Source organism: Rutilus rutilus, assembly GCF_951802725.1.
Source record: "Rutilus rutilus genome assembly, chromosome: 10".
Lineage (NCBI taxonomy): Eukaryota > Metazoa > Chordata > Actinopteri > Cypriniformes > Leuciscidae > Rutilus > Rutilus rutilus.
The window spans coordinates 20,437,939-20,454,541 of NC_140215.1; the positions used below are offsets into that span (position 1 = coordinate 20,437,939).

Consider the following 16,603-nt stretch of genomic DNA (forward strand, 5'->3'; position numbering starts at 1 on the left):
AAAAAAAACCTTACTGACCCCAAACTTTAGAACATTAGTGTGCACTAAAGTTCAAAGGTTTGGGGTCTATTTAACATTGAATTTGAAGATTAAAAAAAAAAATTATAATAATATTATAAATATTACACAGTTAAAATGGTTTACACAAACATTTTTGTCAGGGTTATGTTCTGTTTTGTCTTTGTTTTCATTGTGTTCAGTTGACCTAGTTTTCCCATGTGTTTCATTGATTCATCCTATTCACCTGTCCCTCGTTAATTAACTCGTTAGCTCATTTGTTTGCCCCTTAAACCCTCAGTTTCTGTCAGTTCTTTGTCCTGGATTGTTTAAAGGGGTCATCGGATGCAAAAAGTTTGCATATAAATGTGTCTTTGCAGTGTGTGGACACAATCACCATACAATGAAAAGAAAATCCATTTTATCCTCAAAAAGAATCAGGCCATTTGGATTTTCTGAGCACTATGATGTCATAATGCTCATGCTCCGCCCACGACCACTGACGGACTGTCTCGTATTAGCATATTTCTGCCCCCCCCCATGGAAGAGAGGAATGGGGTGAGCAGTTGCTCATTATCATTTAAAGAGACATGCACCGAAACAGGTCACTGTGAACAAAGCTGTTTCTCTGCTGGCTCAACGGTGGACTCTTGCACCAAAACTACATCCTCACTGGATCAGGCGATATGCTTCAGCCTCGAGATAGATTTGGCGATTGGCTCTGGCTCCGGGATGGACTCTTTGACTGGCACTGACTCCGTGGTTTCACGCCTGTGGCGGGCGATGATTTCATTCTAAATCATCTTTTAATCCAACAACAGAAATACATCTCAGGAGAAACATAAACACTTTCCACAAATACAAGTGAATGTAATAATTAACTCACGAGAAACCAAGGATACTAACCAGCAAATTAGTGCTGAGAATGCTACACTGAAAGGATTTACAGGAAACCAAAACACATTAACAAAAACACAATAAAACTAAACATAACTCTGACAACCCCACCATGAAAAGGTTTCACTTTTATTTCCACGAAAGTGAGAATGAAAGTAGACACTTTACTTGCATATAATATGTTTATTTTTTATGTATACAAAATCACTTTAGTATATTTATTGGTAACACTTTATAATAACGTTCAGTTGTAAGTCATTTATAAGTGGTTAGTTAATGATGAACTAATCATTTACAAAACATTCATAAATGATTAGCAAGTGATATACTAACATTTTATGTATGTTTTGTAAATTCTGTTACAAGTTATTTACGAGTGATTAGTAAATTATCAACTAATTATTTATGAAACATGACTATGCGTTCATAAATGATTAATAAGTGATATGTTAATTATTGTGTATATGTTTTGTAGATTCAGTTATAAGTAATTTACATTTGATTAGTTAATGATTAATCATTTACAAAAATATGCATTTCATAAATGTTTAATAAATTATGTGATTTTTTTTGTATGTATGTCAATTAGAGGGTGCAGAAAGTGTTGTAAATACCTTGTATACACGTACAGATAATATGTAACAGGTAAATAACAGTGTTCAACACAATGATGTGTAAACCCATGAATAAATCATTTACAACACTTTCCGCATCCCCTAATCTAAAGTGTAAACTATTCATAAATTGTAAATGTGTTACACATCTAAAAGTGGTAGATTACCACTTCAAGAATCAATAAGGCATAAGATCAAGGAATCGTATCTACGAATGATGTGTAACACATTTACAAGTGATGAATAGTTTACACTTTAGATTAGGGGATGCAGAAAGTGTTGTAAATGATTTATTCATGCGTTATAGCAGGTGTTGAACACTGTAGTGTGTGCTGCAGTGTAAGTGCTGACTGGTGAGGGTATAGACAGCTGTCTTCTCTGAAACACATGGAGTCTTTAAACACTGTGCACCTGATGTGAGCAAAACATTAAAAAAAATAATATTTTTTACAATTTATTAAACATTTATGAAACGCATGGTCATGTTTTGTAAATTATTAGTTAATCATTAACTAATCAAATGTAAATTACTTATAACTGAATCTACAAAACATGCATAAAATAATGAACATATCAATTATTAATCATTTATGAATGCATAGTCATGTTTTGTAAATAATTAGTTAATCATTTACTAATCGCTTGTAAATTACTCGTAACGGAATTTACAAAACATACATAAAATGTTAGTATATCACTTGCTAATCATTTATGAATGTTTTGTAAATGATTAGTTCATCATTAAAGCCACTTATAAATGACTTACAACTGAACGTTATTATAAAGTGTTACCCACCTGGAATGTGAAATAAAATTTTAGATTTTCTATGAACAGAACACCGTAGAACGTACATAAATGATTTTATATAAATAAATAAATAAATAAATAAATAAATAAGAAAAGGACTCCAACATACTTTTGTGCATTGCCTGTTGCATGCAAGGATAAAGGAGGAGGGTTGGGAATAGGGCTAGCAACTCAATCATGTAAAAATGTCTTATTGCTAAAGAAATAGCAAGAAAAAATCTACAAAAGTATAAACGGTGTGATGGAGGGTCATCATTCATGACAGTGGCAGGGCAAAATTGCTAGGCCCCTGAAGCAACGATCACCCTTGAGAGCCTGTCGACCACGAGAATCAAACCTGGAATGTGAGGATGACCAGGATGCTCTATTGTATTATCAGAGATATTACGTGGGTGCAGCTCCAATGCCCCAGTCAAAGACAAGAATGGGAGAATGCTGCAGACCAGGGAAGAACAGGACACCCGGTGGACTGAGCACTTAAAAGAAACATTAAATCAGCTCACTCCAAAATCTTTACATGACTTCAACACCCCACCACCTGCAGACATGGCTGTAAATCTAGGCCAGGGATGGGCAACTTTGGTCCTGGAGAGCTCTGTCCTGCAGAGTTAAGCTCCAACCCTGATAAAAACTCAACTGTCTGTAGCTTTGTATTAATCATGGAGACATTGATAAGCTTGTTCGGGTGGGTTTAATTAGGGTTGGATCAAAATTCTGCAGGACAGTGGCCCTTCAGGACTGAAGTTGCCCATCCCTGATCTAGGCCCAAATACAACAGCTGAAGTTGAGAAGGCCATTCGCTCACTGACAAACAATAAGGAACCAGGAATGGATAAGATCCCAGCTGAACTCCTCAAACAGTGAGGAGCCGCAATGATACAGAAGCTGACCATCTTGCTGAACAAGTGTTGGCAAAGCCAATGTGTTTGACTGCAACAACTGGAGAGGCATCCCCCAGAAGGGATTCCAGAAGGAAGTAGACCAGAATCTACTTGAAGAGAAGGTAGGATTCCAACAAGAGTGCTCCTGCAGTGAACAGAATTTCACATTATGGAACATTATTGAACTGAGTGTTGAATCCCAGAAGCCAATAGTAATTAACTTTATCGATTTCAATAAAACCTTTGAAATCATAAGGAATTGCTATAAAAGATCACACTGTGTATCGCAGAAGGCAGGGAAGACCAAGGAAGACAAGAAGATCTTTCCAAGAAGATCTGAAGAACGTCAGTGTTCAATGGATCAAACACATTGGAGGACACTTGTCGCCAAATGCGCCCAGCACAAGACCTGATGATGATGATGAAATAAGAAAAAGGTACAGACTATATTTGGCTTTGTCTCACTATATATTTGGCTATTAGTACAGAATAGTACAAGGGATAGAGAGTTGGAACAAATTAGTTTATACAAACTCTTTTGTAATAACACCACATATATTTAACTCAAACTTGCAGCACTTAAACTTATTTTTATACACTCAGTTTAGGTCTGGAAGTTTATGTATTTGTATCACTCCGCTTGTCTGTTCTTTGCTCCAAATCAGAGTACAAGAGGAGTGCCGAGTGGAAAAAAGTGGGTTTTATTTCACAAGTGAACCCTGCATACACACATACTGTATATGTGCTAATCAGAATAAATTCTTACTTCCAAAAAGATGTTAAAAGCTTAATAAACTTTTGACATTTTGACATACACAGAAAAATTCTAGTAAATTATTCACACAGAGGCACAGTCAGAGGTATTCTGAAGAACAATTGACAGGAAAATTACAAAAGCATGTATGTTGGTCCTATGATGGCCTCTATGCCAACTTGCACAGTCAGGAACTGACTAACAATAGGTGCTGTGTAGTCTTTAGTCTTGGTCTAGTATAAAGGTACGGGTGACAGCAGTCAGTCATCAACCAGAATCAGCTTCAGCTTCTCCTTTGTGGAACTACTGAGGATCAGACAGCGCAACCATGATGGGCAAGGTAAACTTCATTCTGCAAAGATTGTCAAATTACAATTTAAGTCAAATTATTTGATTTGGTATATTTCACTTTAAACCACTAAAACAATAACGGTGATTTTTCAGGTCACTTTCTACGAGGAAAAGAACTTCCAGGGTCGCTCTTATGAGTGTATGAGCGACTGTGGTGACTTCTCCTCCTACCTGAGTCGCTGTCACTCTTGCAGAGTGGAGAGCGGATGCTGGATGATGTATGATCATCCCAACTACATGGGAAATCAGTATTTCTTCAGGAAGGGCGAGTACGCTGATTACATGTCTATGTTTGGAATGAGCAACTGCATCAGATCCTGCCGTATGATCCCCATGGTGAGCTCACTTAAAGCTTATATATCTATGTTTTTATTATTACACTTAAATTAATCTGAATTCTCTTCCACTACAGTACAGGGGATCCTACAGAATGAGGATCTACGAGAGGGAGAACTTCATGGGTCAGATGTACGAGATGATGGATGACTGTGACAACGTCATGGACCGTTACCGCATGTCTCACTGCCAGTCCTGTCATGTGATGGACGGCCACTGGCTCATGTATGAGCAGCCCCACTACAGAGGCAGGATGTCCTACTTCAGGCCTGGAGAGTACAGGAGCTTCAGCAATATGGGTGGCATGAGATTCATGAGCATGAGGCGTATCATGGATTCCATGTATTAGTGTTCCAATGTTTCAATAAAATAATTTGTCACTTAACATTGTGCTTTGAAAATTAATTCCACTTCCATTCTTCACAAATAAATACACCTGAGCTAATGACACTCATAAATACACAGTAAAAGAATGAAATTAATGATTATCACTGAAAATTTCAAATAAAGACTGTTTAAGATGATAGCCATATTTATTTTTTTGATGGTCAATGCGGATATCTTCAGGGTGGCCGATGGCCGACGTAAAGCTGATATACAGTATATGATATAACATTATTTAAAGATAACAACTGCTGAAATTAAAAGTATATTTATTTTACCTAATATTTAATAAATATAAAATAATTTGATAATGAAACATTTTAAAATGAATAAATTTAACTAAAATAATTTAAAGCAATTAACACAGCATCCATTGTTTTTCTGTCATCCTTCGACTGTGCTACAGGATGGATCGCGCCATCATTAATTTATGCGCTATTAAACCATTCAAGCACAATAAGCACAAAAAATAAAATAATAATCTGTACTGGCCTGTGAAGCAGCTCTCTGTGGACAAACACCTGAAACAAGCCCTCAGGATACCACTGTTTATAAGGTTACATGGGTCAAAAACAATGAAAACAATACCTTTATAGAGTTATTTTTTACTTTATCGTTTTTATTAACTGGGCCAGTAGAAAAAACTTTAATGTTAAGCCCTGATATATTAAAAGCACAGCTAAATGTGGCATTTATTACAATGGGTTTATGTGCAGATTGTTTTAAGATCCCTTAAATTAAAAGTTGTTATATTTTTTAAAGCCTTTTAAACGTTAACAATGAGAGTGTTCAATTATACTGTAATGTTGAATGGCTATAATTAATGTCTAAAATGTATTTAATAGAGACATCAGTGTCAGTATTGGTATCAGTGATACAGGCCTTCATTCATAGTGCTTACTAAAAAGACGCCATTAAACAAATATTTAAAAAATACTGTCTTTATGTTGTTTCTACATTATTTTGGAGATTCAATGTGAAAGTATTACAATAAAATATATTTAAAAAACGTTAATGTTAGGTGTGATTAATCGCGATTGATGACAGAAAAAAAATTCGATTAATTAGTGCAGTCATGCACTAACGTCTGTGCACACTGGGAATAATATTTGTTTTTCTCCAAAAGACAAAGTACAGGTGGTACTAATTTTACATACAGCACACAGTGAATATGACATACATAGCCTACGGCATAGTGGCCAACTGAATATATTACAGCAAAGTTTGAAATCAAAGATTATAAGTTTGTCGATTGTGCATCTCCAGTAACTCCCACCTGCATCCAATTTGCACCGACTGTGCATCAAATATGCAGGCTAATATGCAGGCTAATAGCTGGATTCACCAAAGCGCTGGCGTTTTTACCGCTTTCAAAATAAAACCCTGCTTCAGACAAATTGACCTAACAGAAAAACGTATCGACCAATGCGATAATTAAAAATCTCCAAATATCAGCTGATATGCCTTGGCAATGTATTGGTTGACCACTAGATAGCTAGCAACATTTTATAGGTAAATTCTTCAAAGACTCTCAAATGTTAAATATCAGCCAGTTTTAAAATCACTATTGGCTGTGCAACATTAAATCCACAGCCAGTGATCAGGAATGTCTTTAAAAATATATATTTTAAAACCAACAGGCCATTGCAACCTTGAACATGACATTTATTATCTCACATTACAGCAGAGAGCAGAGAGATTGTAGTGCCAATTTTATTTGTAAATCATGTCACAAATAGATTTTTAAATAATGTAGTCAGTTGGCTTACATGATTTATGGTTAATTGCTCATTTTTATGTAACATCAGATATTACATTTTCTCATTGGGCACACAGAAACATCCTTCATTTAATTTATTGAGTGTCAATAAACTGTAGGTCCAACATTTCCTGCTTATGCTCTCTTTACTCTCTACTTGCTATCACAGTCCAAATATGCAAGTTGTTTGTGTAAATTGTGCAACCTATACAGATAAAAGAATATATAATTTTTGTCATTATTTACTCAAGCTCATGTTATTACAAAATAAGGTATTTTTCTTTCTTTTATGGCACACAGAAGGAAGTTTTGTGCCGAGTCTCCTGGTTGCTGTTTTCCGTACCATGAAAATGAATGGAAACTTGAAAAACAAGAAATAAAATACTATAAAAAAAAAAGTATTTCATAAGTTTCTTCATTAAAATCTGGCACACTACTATGTGAAAACCAAATTTGTAGTTTCTCCCATTAGGACAAAGCTATCAACTATCAACCAAAACAATTTCAAAGTGGTTTTTTTTTTTTTTTTTTTTTTATTAAAAAAAGGCTATACAAGACACTAACAGCAAATTCTCAGTGGTATAAAACAAATGAAATACCAAAATTGTTTACCTTGTGACCTGAGGGGAGTTGCAGTAATGAGAAATTATTTTAAATGTAGTAGGCTACAAAACATTTTATATTTTTTTAATGTACTCACAATAAAATTTAAACAAAAAGGAAGAGCTTGACTTCACTGAATGCAAAACCATATAGAAGAATAAAAATAGAATATTTGGTCAAACAAAAATGTCGCTAGATATTTGACAAATTATTATACTACTTTTGATTTCGCTGTAGAACATGAAAACATTAGCCTAATACAAGTTTCAAATTCTTTCTTTTTATAAAAAAAAAAGAGAAATGCTAGAATCCTGACAAATGTGAGTTTTAAGATCTACATAATAAGCTTTAGTTATAATAGAGTCTATTTGAACTTGCACAGTCAGGAATTGACAGACAATAGACAGGGTGTACTCTTTAGCCTTGGTCTAGTATAAAAGCACGGGTGACAGCAGTCAGTCAACAACCAGAATCAGCTTCAGCTTCTCCTTTGTGGAACTACTGAGGATCAGACAGCACAACCATGATGGGCAAGGTAATTTAAGTTAATTCCAGCAACAATTTAAATTTAATGTAATTCACATTAATAGTAATACTTTAATTTCACAGATACAGCTATAAACCACTAAAAGAATAACTTGAAATTTTCAGGTCATCTTCTACGAGGACAGGAACTTCCAGGGTCGCTCTTATGAGTGTATGGGTGACAGTGGTGACTTCTCCTCCCACATGAATCGCTGTCACTCTTGCAGAGTGGAGAGCGGATGCTGGATGATGTATGATCATCCCAACTACATGGGAAATCAGTATTTCTTTAAAAGGGGCGAGTACGCTGATTACATGTCTATGTTTGGAATGAGCAACTGCATCAGATCCTGCCGTATGATCCCCATGGTGAGCTCCATGAATTTATTTTTACGTGTTTGGATTTGGAAAATTCACTTTGGACAATTGTCTTAAAGGAATGTTCAATTTAGAGTTAATGATTGGTTTATTCAGAAACATGGTGTTGGTTTTGATTTATTTCTAATCTTGTCATAGATTTGGTTACATTTTATCTCAAATTGGGATCAACAAGAAATTAAATTAAAATAACTTCTCTTCCACTACAGTACAAAGGCTCCTACAGAATGAGGATCTACGAGAGGGAGAACTTCATGGGGCAGATGTACGAGATGATGGATGACTGTGACAACGTCATGGACCGTTACCGCATGTCTCACTGCCAGTCCTGTCATGTGATGGACGGCCACTGGCTCATGTATGAGCAGCCCCACTACAGAGGCAGGATGTCCTACTTCAGGCCTGGAGAGTACAGGAGCTTCAGCAATATGGGTGGCATGAGATTCATGAGCATGAGGCGTATCATGGATTCCATGTATTAGTGTTCCAATGTTTCAATAAAATAATTTGTCACTTAACATTGTGCTTTGAAAATTAATTCCACTTCCATTCTTCACAAATAAATACACCTGAGCTAATGACACTCATAAATACACAGTAAAAGAATGAAATTAATGATTATCACTGAAAATTTAAAATAAAGACTGTTTAAGATGATAGCCATATTTATTTTTTTGATGGTCAATGCGGATATTACCTAATATTTAATAAATATAAAATAATTTGATAATGAAACATTTTAAAATGAATAAATTTAACTAAAAAAATTTAGAGCAATTAACACAGCATCCATTGTTTTTCTGTCATCCTTCGACTGTGCTACAGGATGGATCACGCCATCATTAATTTATGCGCTATTAAACCAGTCAAGCACAATAAGCAAAAAAAAAAAAAAAAAAAATCTGTACTGGCCTGTGAAGCAGCTCTCTGTGGACAAACACCTGAAACAAGCCCTCAGGATACCACTGTTTATAAGGTTACATGGGTCAAAAACAATGAAAACAATACCTTTATAGAGTTTTTATTAACTGGGCCAGTAGAAAAAACTTTAATGTTAAGCCCTGATATATTAAAAGCACAGCTAAATGTGGCATTTATTACAATGGGTTTATGTGCAGATTGTTTTAAGATACACTACAGAGGCAGGATGTCCTACTTCAGGCCTGGAGAGTACAGGAGCTTCAGCAATATGGGTGGCATGAGATTCATGAGCATGAGGCGCATCATGGACTCCTATTACTAGAGATTTAATGTTTCAATAAAATACTTTCTATACAAAAGTAAACATTGTGTCATGAAAATGAGTATATATAAAAAAAACTTTTTTATAGTTATTAGGCATCACAAGGGCAGTATACAAGGCAGTACAAGAGTTTCAGGTATATGAGAATGACTGACATCTATGAGAGTGAGTCTATCACGGATCTTTACCTTTAAAATATGATTGTTTTATAGTTTTTTTTTTTTAAATTGCGAACACACTAAAAGTGGTACTTAAGGCCCACTAAGTGAAACCATTCACTCATTTACCTAATCTTCAGATCAAGTCTACAAAACTACAAGCACATTATATGATTTACACTCAGTTTGCAATTGTAAATTTTTTTTTGCAAATGCTAAACACAGTTTTCGACATTAGACAAATCACTCAAAACTAACAGCTCGTTTCATTTAAAAAACACTGCCATTTCAATGCTACAATCATTACCTACACCCAACAATCATAAATTAATTAAAAAAACTCATTGTTTTGAGAAACAAATACAATTTTCACCCTTGCATTTCTACTTATTTAAAAAAATATACTAAATATACATATAAGCTGTCACCCATATTTCTATAGCTCTTTATACAATGCAGATTGTTTCAAAGCTGCTGCACAATATAACAAATTCAAATTCAACTGTAAAGCAGCTCAAGCCAGTATTGAGCTCAAGTCAGTTCAATTCAATAACTAGTTCATCAACTGTACAACAATTGTGCCTTCATAGTGTATATACAGTGTATTTGTGTACATACATGTACGTGTGACAAAATCCTGTGCATTTCACTGCAGAAGCAAAAGAAAAAAGTTTTTCATATTTTATGGGGACATTCCATAGACCTAATGATTTTATACTGTACATACTGTATATTCAATATCCTAATCCTAAACCTACCCATCACAGAAAACTTTCTGCATTGTTATATTTTCAAGTAATGTTTTTTACAGTGAACTAATCAAATGTTCTACCCCCTAACCCTAAACCTACCCATCACAGAAAACGGTAACACTTTACAATAAAGTCTCATTTGTTAACGTGATTTAATGTATTCACTAACATAGTCCATGTTAGTGAATACATTAAATCATGTTAACAAATGAGAATGTTAAATGTCAAATAAATCATGTTAACAATGAGCAATACATTTGTTGCAGTATGGGTTAATCTTAAACTGCTTACACACAAAATCTTTTCATGTCACACGATTTTTGAAACCTCTCGCTCAAAGTGCAAAACTACATACCAAATCTCCAAAACCATAAGTTATTTCTCAGCCTTTGACTCAGTTTTCAATTGCATTAAACACTTTTTTCAAAACACTACACACAATTCTCTGCCTAAAACACAAAAATCTAACAGGAAGTGACTTGCTTTCCTTTTCCAAACACAACCAATCAAAATGCTACACTTATTCACCAGGTCACACACACACTCCTCATATGTGCAAACACGAATTGCTTAACTGATCACTAACCAATCACTGCTTTACTGTAGTATAGGCCTAAATAGGTCAAAGGTCAGATGATCTGTTTTGAACAATGGATTCCTGGGACCCCCCCGGGACCCCCCCCCCACACACACACACACACACACACACACACACACACACACACACACACACACACACACACACACACACACACACACACACACACAATTGTGTTCTTTACTGTATTGTAAAGAATATACTTTTGGTTTACAGTACATATGTTTATGGTTTTGTTGTATGCTACTGTAAACAACAATAATGTTAGGCCTAATAAATATTTTCTGTTTGTACATTGCATTGGTGTTTACAGTGTACTTGTTACATCAGATTACTTTCACTGTAGAACATTGTATTGAAATGTAGATATAAGCCTATGAAAGACCAAAGAGCTTTAGATTTAGAACAACAGTGTTTACATGGTATATCCAAAAATGTACTATTATGAAAGAAGTGTTTGCCATTTGATGCAAATGCTTCATTCTGACTTGTGTTTATGGCATTTTGAATGCAGTGTTACATTTTGAAGGAGATGTGAGGCATTTTGCATTTTGTGTGTGCAGTTTGGGGAATTGTGTGTAGAGTTTTGAAAAAAAGGAGACATAGTTTTGAAAACGTGTGTAAGCAGTTGGAAAAAACTGTAATGTTAGCTAATAAAAATCCAGCTGTTCATTCTTTGTTCATGTCACACAGGAACCCATATCATGATACACATCTGTGCTCTCAAACCATGAATACAAGAACACACACATTGGTAGGTGAAGACTTTCATAGAAGATGAAGATGAAGACTTTCCACATGCACAATGATTTTTATACTAAGCTAAAGAAGACATTTAGTCCTCAATGTAAATGTGGTAAAACCAGCACACACACACACACACACACACACACACACACACACACACACACACACACACACACTTTTGTTATTAGAACTGCTCCTGCACTATATGCAGTTCAAAGACATTTCACTGTAGGCTATCAAAATGTAAACAAAGCATAATACTGATAGACAGCAAAGACTAATAAAAATGTGAGTTTCATGATTCTGTGTAGGTCTTCAAATATTCTTATGAGGGCTGGAATTATTAACATTGTGTAACCCCATCATCTCAAAAGAGGGCAACATCCACAGTGTGTTTCTTTGCAAATATAACGGTTTATTCTACAACATTCAAATATAGCACAATGGCAAAGAAACAAAACAAAAAACAAAAACAAAATTTTAACCGTTAGAGACAACAGGGTATAAGTAAATAAGTGCACACTCAATCACAAATAAAACAAACACAATTTCACTCCAAGCTCAAATCAAAACACTACAAATTGTTCCCCCACCTTAAGAAAATGGGAACCCCACTGTCATGTGTAGGTCCAAGACAAAACAAAACACATTCTCACAAATTAAATCACTTTGCCACTTCAACACAAGAGACCCAATTCAACATTAAAGTCTAAACCCATTAAACCCATTAAGCCACAAATGCTTTTAATAAAAGTAAATGGCAATCACGCATCATCTGTATTCTTACATATATTTGCTTAATTCTCTGAGGCTCCAATCAACACAATTCCCATAACAATTCAGTTATATGCTGCTCATTAATCAACAGGTCGTTTCATCTGCTATTGCCTTGAAAAACACCACACAGCTTTTCCTGCTTGGCACATGGTATCACAAAGAGGAATCCCAAAAAGTTTGATTTCTTTTTACAGTGTCTTGACTCATATGGTTTGTAGTCCATCTAATTTGTAGTCCTACACCTTCTACCCCATTACAATTACAATTACAGCATGTGAATAAATCTACAGAGACTGCAAATAAACATAAAAAAAAAAATGCTTCTCACAGTCAGCTTAAAAGAGAAAGGACTTGTTTCATAACAATTACAACTGAAATATAGTGTAAGTAAAACAGAACTTGTCCTAACGTTTCTACAACATATTCACTACGGCACTGAGAACTCTTTAGTTACTACTTCTGACACTATAATGGCCAGTGAATCAGTACAAATGAAATGTTAGGTTAGTAACAGTAGTTTATATTAGAGCTAATTTAAGTGTTCTTATTGATGTGAAATATGTTTAGTTGGCATTGGCAATAAAATTAACACAAAGTTTAATACAAAGCATGAACTTCTTAGAATGTACTTAAAAAAACAAAAAACTTGTATTCTGTCCGGGTACTTTGTGTAACTGATATGAATGACTCGGCAACAACATTTTATTTTAGTTTTAGGATAATTTTATCTACACAATTTCATGAAAATTATACAAACACACAGATCCTCTTTAGACTTGCGTTAGAAGTGATTAAATGCTAAAAGCCAAAGAAATGGTATAGGCAGACAAAGTTGTTAAGGTAGGATTGTTCAGTAACATCTTTAAGGGAGAAATTAGGAAAGACTCACTGTATATGACTTTTCAAAATACAGTAAAAATAATAATAATAATAATAATAATAATGGATTTGCCAGGAAATGTATTATTACTGTAAAACACTGTAAAAGGTATGCTTTTTGGAAGTGAAAAAGTAAGAATAGCCATAATGTTTAAAGTTTAAAGTCTATAATATTCAACAAGACAATAAATACATACTATAAGGAAATCTTACTAAAAAAAGGCAAGTTCCCCCACCATGGCAGAGTCAGTAAGAATGATTTTTTTATTTTTTTTTATTTTTTTTATTGATTACAAGTATTGTATTTCTACACCATAGGTCACTATATTTGGCTATACGTTGTGTTTGGCTGTAATTATGTTACCAGTACAGAGTACAACATTTTTTTCAACAAACTTTAAAAGTACTAAGATCTACATACCAAGCTTTAGCTAGAATGGCCTCTATTCCAACTTGCACAGTCAGGAATTGACTAACAATAGGTGCTGTGTAGTCTTTAGTCTTGGTCTAGTATAAAGGTACGGGTGACAGCAGTCAGTCAACAACCAGAATCAGCTTCAGCTTCTCCTTTGTGGAACTACTGAGGATCACACAGCGCAACCATGAAGGTAAACCTTGTTCCAGCTGCCATTTACACATATTTTAACTTCTTATGCGTTTTATTTGGTATATTTCACTTTAAATCACTAAAACTTTTATTTTTCAGGTCACCTTTTTTGAGGACAGGAACTTCCAGGGTCGCTCTTACGACTGTATGGGCGACAGTGGTGACTTCTCCTCCTACCTGAACCGTTGTCACTCTTGCAGAGTGGAGAGCGGATGCTGGATGATGTATGATCATCCCAACTACATGGGAAATGGATATTTCTTTAAAAGGGGCGAGTACGCTGATTACATGTCTATGTTTGGAATGAGCAACTGCATCAGATCCTGCCGTATGATCCCCATGGTGAGCTCAAAATTAAAGCTCATATATATATATATATGTTTTTATTTTTTTGGTTGTGACTAAAAAAATCTTGTGAGAAAATTAATTTTCTGTCTGATAAACTTAAATTAAACTGACTTATCTTCCACTACAGCACAGAGGATCCTACAGAATGAGGATCTACGAGAGGGATAACTTCATGGGTCAGATGCACGAGATGATGGATGACTGTGACAACATCATGGACCGTTACCGCATGTCTCACTGCCAGTCCTGTCATGTGATGGACGGCCACTGGCTCATGTATGAGCAGGCCAACTACAGAGGCAGGATGTCCTACTTCAGGCCTGGAGAGTACAGGAGCTTCAGCAATATGGGTGGCATGAGATTCATGAGCATGAGGCGGATCATGGACTCTTGGTACTAGTGTTCAAATATTTCAATAAAATAATTTCTATACAACACTAAACATTGTGTTCTGAAAATAATTAATGCCACTATTACATGAGCAGTCCACAAAAAACAAGCTTAAGAGAAAAGTGAATAATTTTTCATTTTGTCAAGTCTGCCACACTTGCTCCCTTAAAAAAAAAGCTCCTTGCTAAAGACATACTGGGGACTAGAAAAGTGAACCCTTTCTCTCTTTTAAATGAAAGTTCATTCTGCATGCTGAAGCATCTGGTCCAACCAGTTTAAAGATTACACATGCTGAACTTCTAATTTGCAGACAGACTAAAATCTCTTATATCTTGTCTTGTTCACGCTGTGTGAATTCTTTATAATGAACAAAGTCATCAGTTACTTATGAAATATGTGTTTGAACATGCTACATAAAATTTTCTATATTTAAGTTATTTAGAATCTAAAACTTCCAAGCTTTCACATTAACACATCAACACATCAGACATTAAGGACATAGTCCAACAGATGTCTTGAGCAAATACAAATCAAAATATAGGATTAATTCCATTATTTTCTTCTTACTTTTTAGAACATATTGACAGACTATCTCTATCATCAATAACTGTCTTTCAAATTGATGATGTACAGGACAAGCTTGTTGAGGAAAACATGGGATAGGAAGAATCAGGAATTGGTCATGAACCACAGTCCTAGTGTTCTAGATTGGCTGTGCACTTGGTTTTGCCCTTTTACTCTTATCACAAATCAAGGCCCCTTCTGTGGATGGAGAAGAGATAAGGACACAAGTTCAAAATCTACAGTGTAAGCAAGATCCCAAAATGCATGCCCAAAAAAAAAAAAAAAAAAAAAAAAAAAAATCCATTTAGTCAAGAGTTTTGAATATGAAACAACAAACACATGATAAAAACAGAAACTTAGGCCTTGTCTAAAAGCTTAGGCAGCTGGGAGAGGGAATTTGATACAAAGAGTATTGCAATATTTTGCATAGGGACATCGTATCGGGCACCACACTTTTTAGGGCCTGAATTCATGCTCATTATTGCAAGTGTTGTGCATAATATTACCATAGACTTCAACCTTATGATACAAATATTATATAATCTGTTTAAGCTGTTTCACAAAGCTGTTTGTGAAAAGAAATAAACTAACATCATGAGCAAATCAGTGCTGTTGAATCTCTCTCTCTTTTTTTTTTCTCTTGGACATGCATAGTGAGCTGTGTGTAAAGGATAAAACAAATCTTTTGTTCATGATTAGAATCAAAGAAACTGTCTATAATGCCATATCTACACTGCCAGTGTGCTCGTTCATAATACAACACTATTGACAAGAAAGGTGGCAGCAGCAGTAAAATGTGTCTCATGCTAAGAGAGGGTGAGGAAGGATACTTAAAAAAGCCTGTATCATCATTACTTGATTCATTATTGTTGCATACAGTGGGTTATACCAGAAAATCAAACTGTCTTGCATTACTGTGTAGGCTGTTACAACAAAAATAACACCACGGAACCATATAGCATCCAAGTTGTATGCTTTTACATGGTTAATGGCAACCATGTATCTTCCTAAAACAACAATTAAAATAAGATTCAGCACTATATATTAGGAATCTTTAACTACTGTACTATGTACTTTCATAAAAAAACATTTTTTTAAATGTTAGTTACAATGTACTTACTGTGTTCATGTTGTATTGCAAAACAATTTTGCTCCTATTGTGGTGGGATGAAAGGTTAGGGACAGGTTTTGTGGTATATGGGTTTAAGGGTGTGTTAAGGTGTAAGGGAAGAGCCAACAGTTAATTAGATCTA

General features: G+C 34.9%; 3 protein-coding genes across 3 annotated transcripts in view; all 3 read left to right on the forward strand.

Annotated features, from left to right (window-relative positions):
* The window catches only part of LOC311297861 (uncharacterized protein), a 6,049-nt gene extending 1,026 nt beyond the window's left edge, over positions 1-5,023 (forward strand). Inside the window, exons 4-8 of the mRNA XM_084420338.1 lie at positions 2,729-2,868; positions 3,016-3,176; positions 3,223-3,319; positions 4,396-4,638; positions 4,715-5,023. Coding sequence (XP_084276464.1) covers positions 2,729-2,868; positions 3,016-3,176; positions 3,223-3,319; positions 4,396-4,638; positions 4,715-4,987 — 914 coding nt within the window. The 3' untranslated portion in view covers positions 4,988-5,023. The remainder of the gene's footprint in view (positions 1-2,728; positions 2,869-3,015; positions 3,177-3,222; positions 3,320-4,395; positions 4,639-4,714) is intronic.
* A 2,826-nt stretch (positions 5,024-7,849) lies between these two features.
* On the forward strand, positions 7,850-8,805 carry LOC311297993 (gamma-crystallin M2-like). Its single transcript, XM_084420533.1, has 3 exons — positions 7,850-7,919; positions 8,036-8,278; positions 8,497-8,805. Exons 1-3 carry the CDS (start codon positions 7,908-7,910, stop codon positions 8,767-8,769), a joined length of 528 nt encoding a protein of 175 aa, XP_084276659.1. The 5' UTR covers positions 7,850-7,907; the 3' UTR covers positions 8,770-8,805.
* A 5,156-nt stretch (positions 8,806-13,961) lies between these two features.
* LOC311298001 (gamma-crystallin M2-like) lies at positions 13,962-14,832 on the forward strand. Its single transcript, XM_084420541.1, has 3 exons — positions 13,962-14,049; positions 14,148-14,390; positions 14,524-14,832. Exons 1-3 carry the CDS (start codon positions 14,044-14,046, stop codon positions 14,794-14,796), a joined length of 522 nt encoding a protein of 173 aa, XP_084276667.1. The 5' UTR covers positions 13,962-14,043; the 3' UTR covers positions 14,797-14,832.
* The last annotated feature ends 1,771 nt before the right edge of the window (positions 14,833-16,603 follow it).

Bases quoted from the DNA above. Each gene is read 5' to 3' on its own strand.
- LOC311297993 (XM_084420533.1), top strand. The intron at 8,279-8,496 runs GTGAGCTCCATG...CTTCCACTACAG, and splicing joins CCTGCCGTATGATCCCCATG to TACAAAGGCTCCTACAGAAT.
- LOC311298001 (XM_084420541.1), top strand. The intron at 14,391-14,523 runs GTGAGCTCAAAA...CTTCCACTACAG, and splicing joins CCTGCCGTATGATCCCCATG to CACAGAGGATCCTACAGAAT.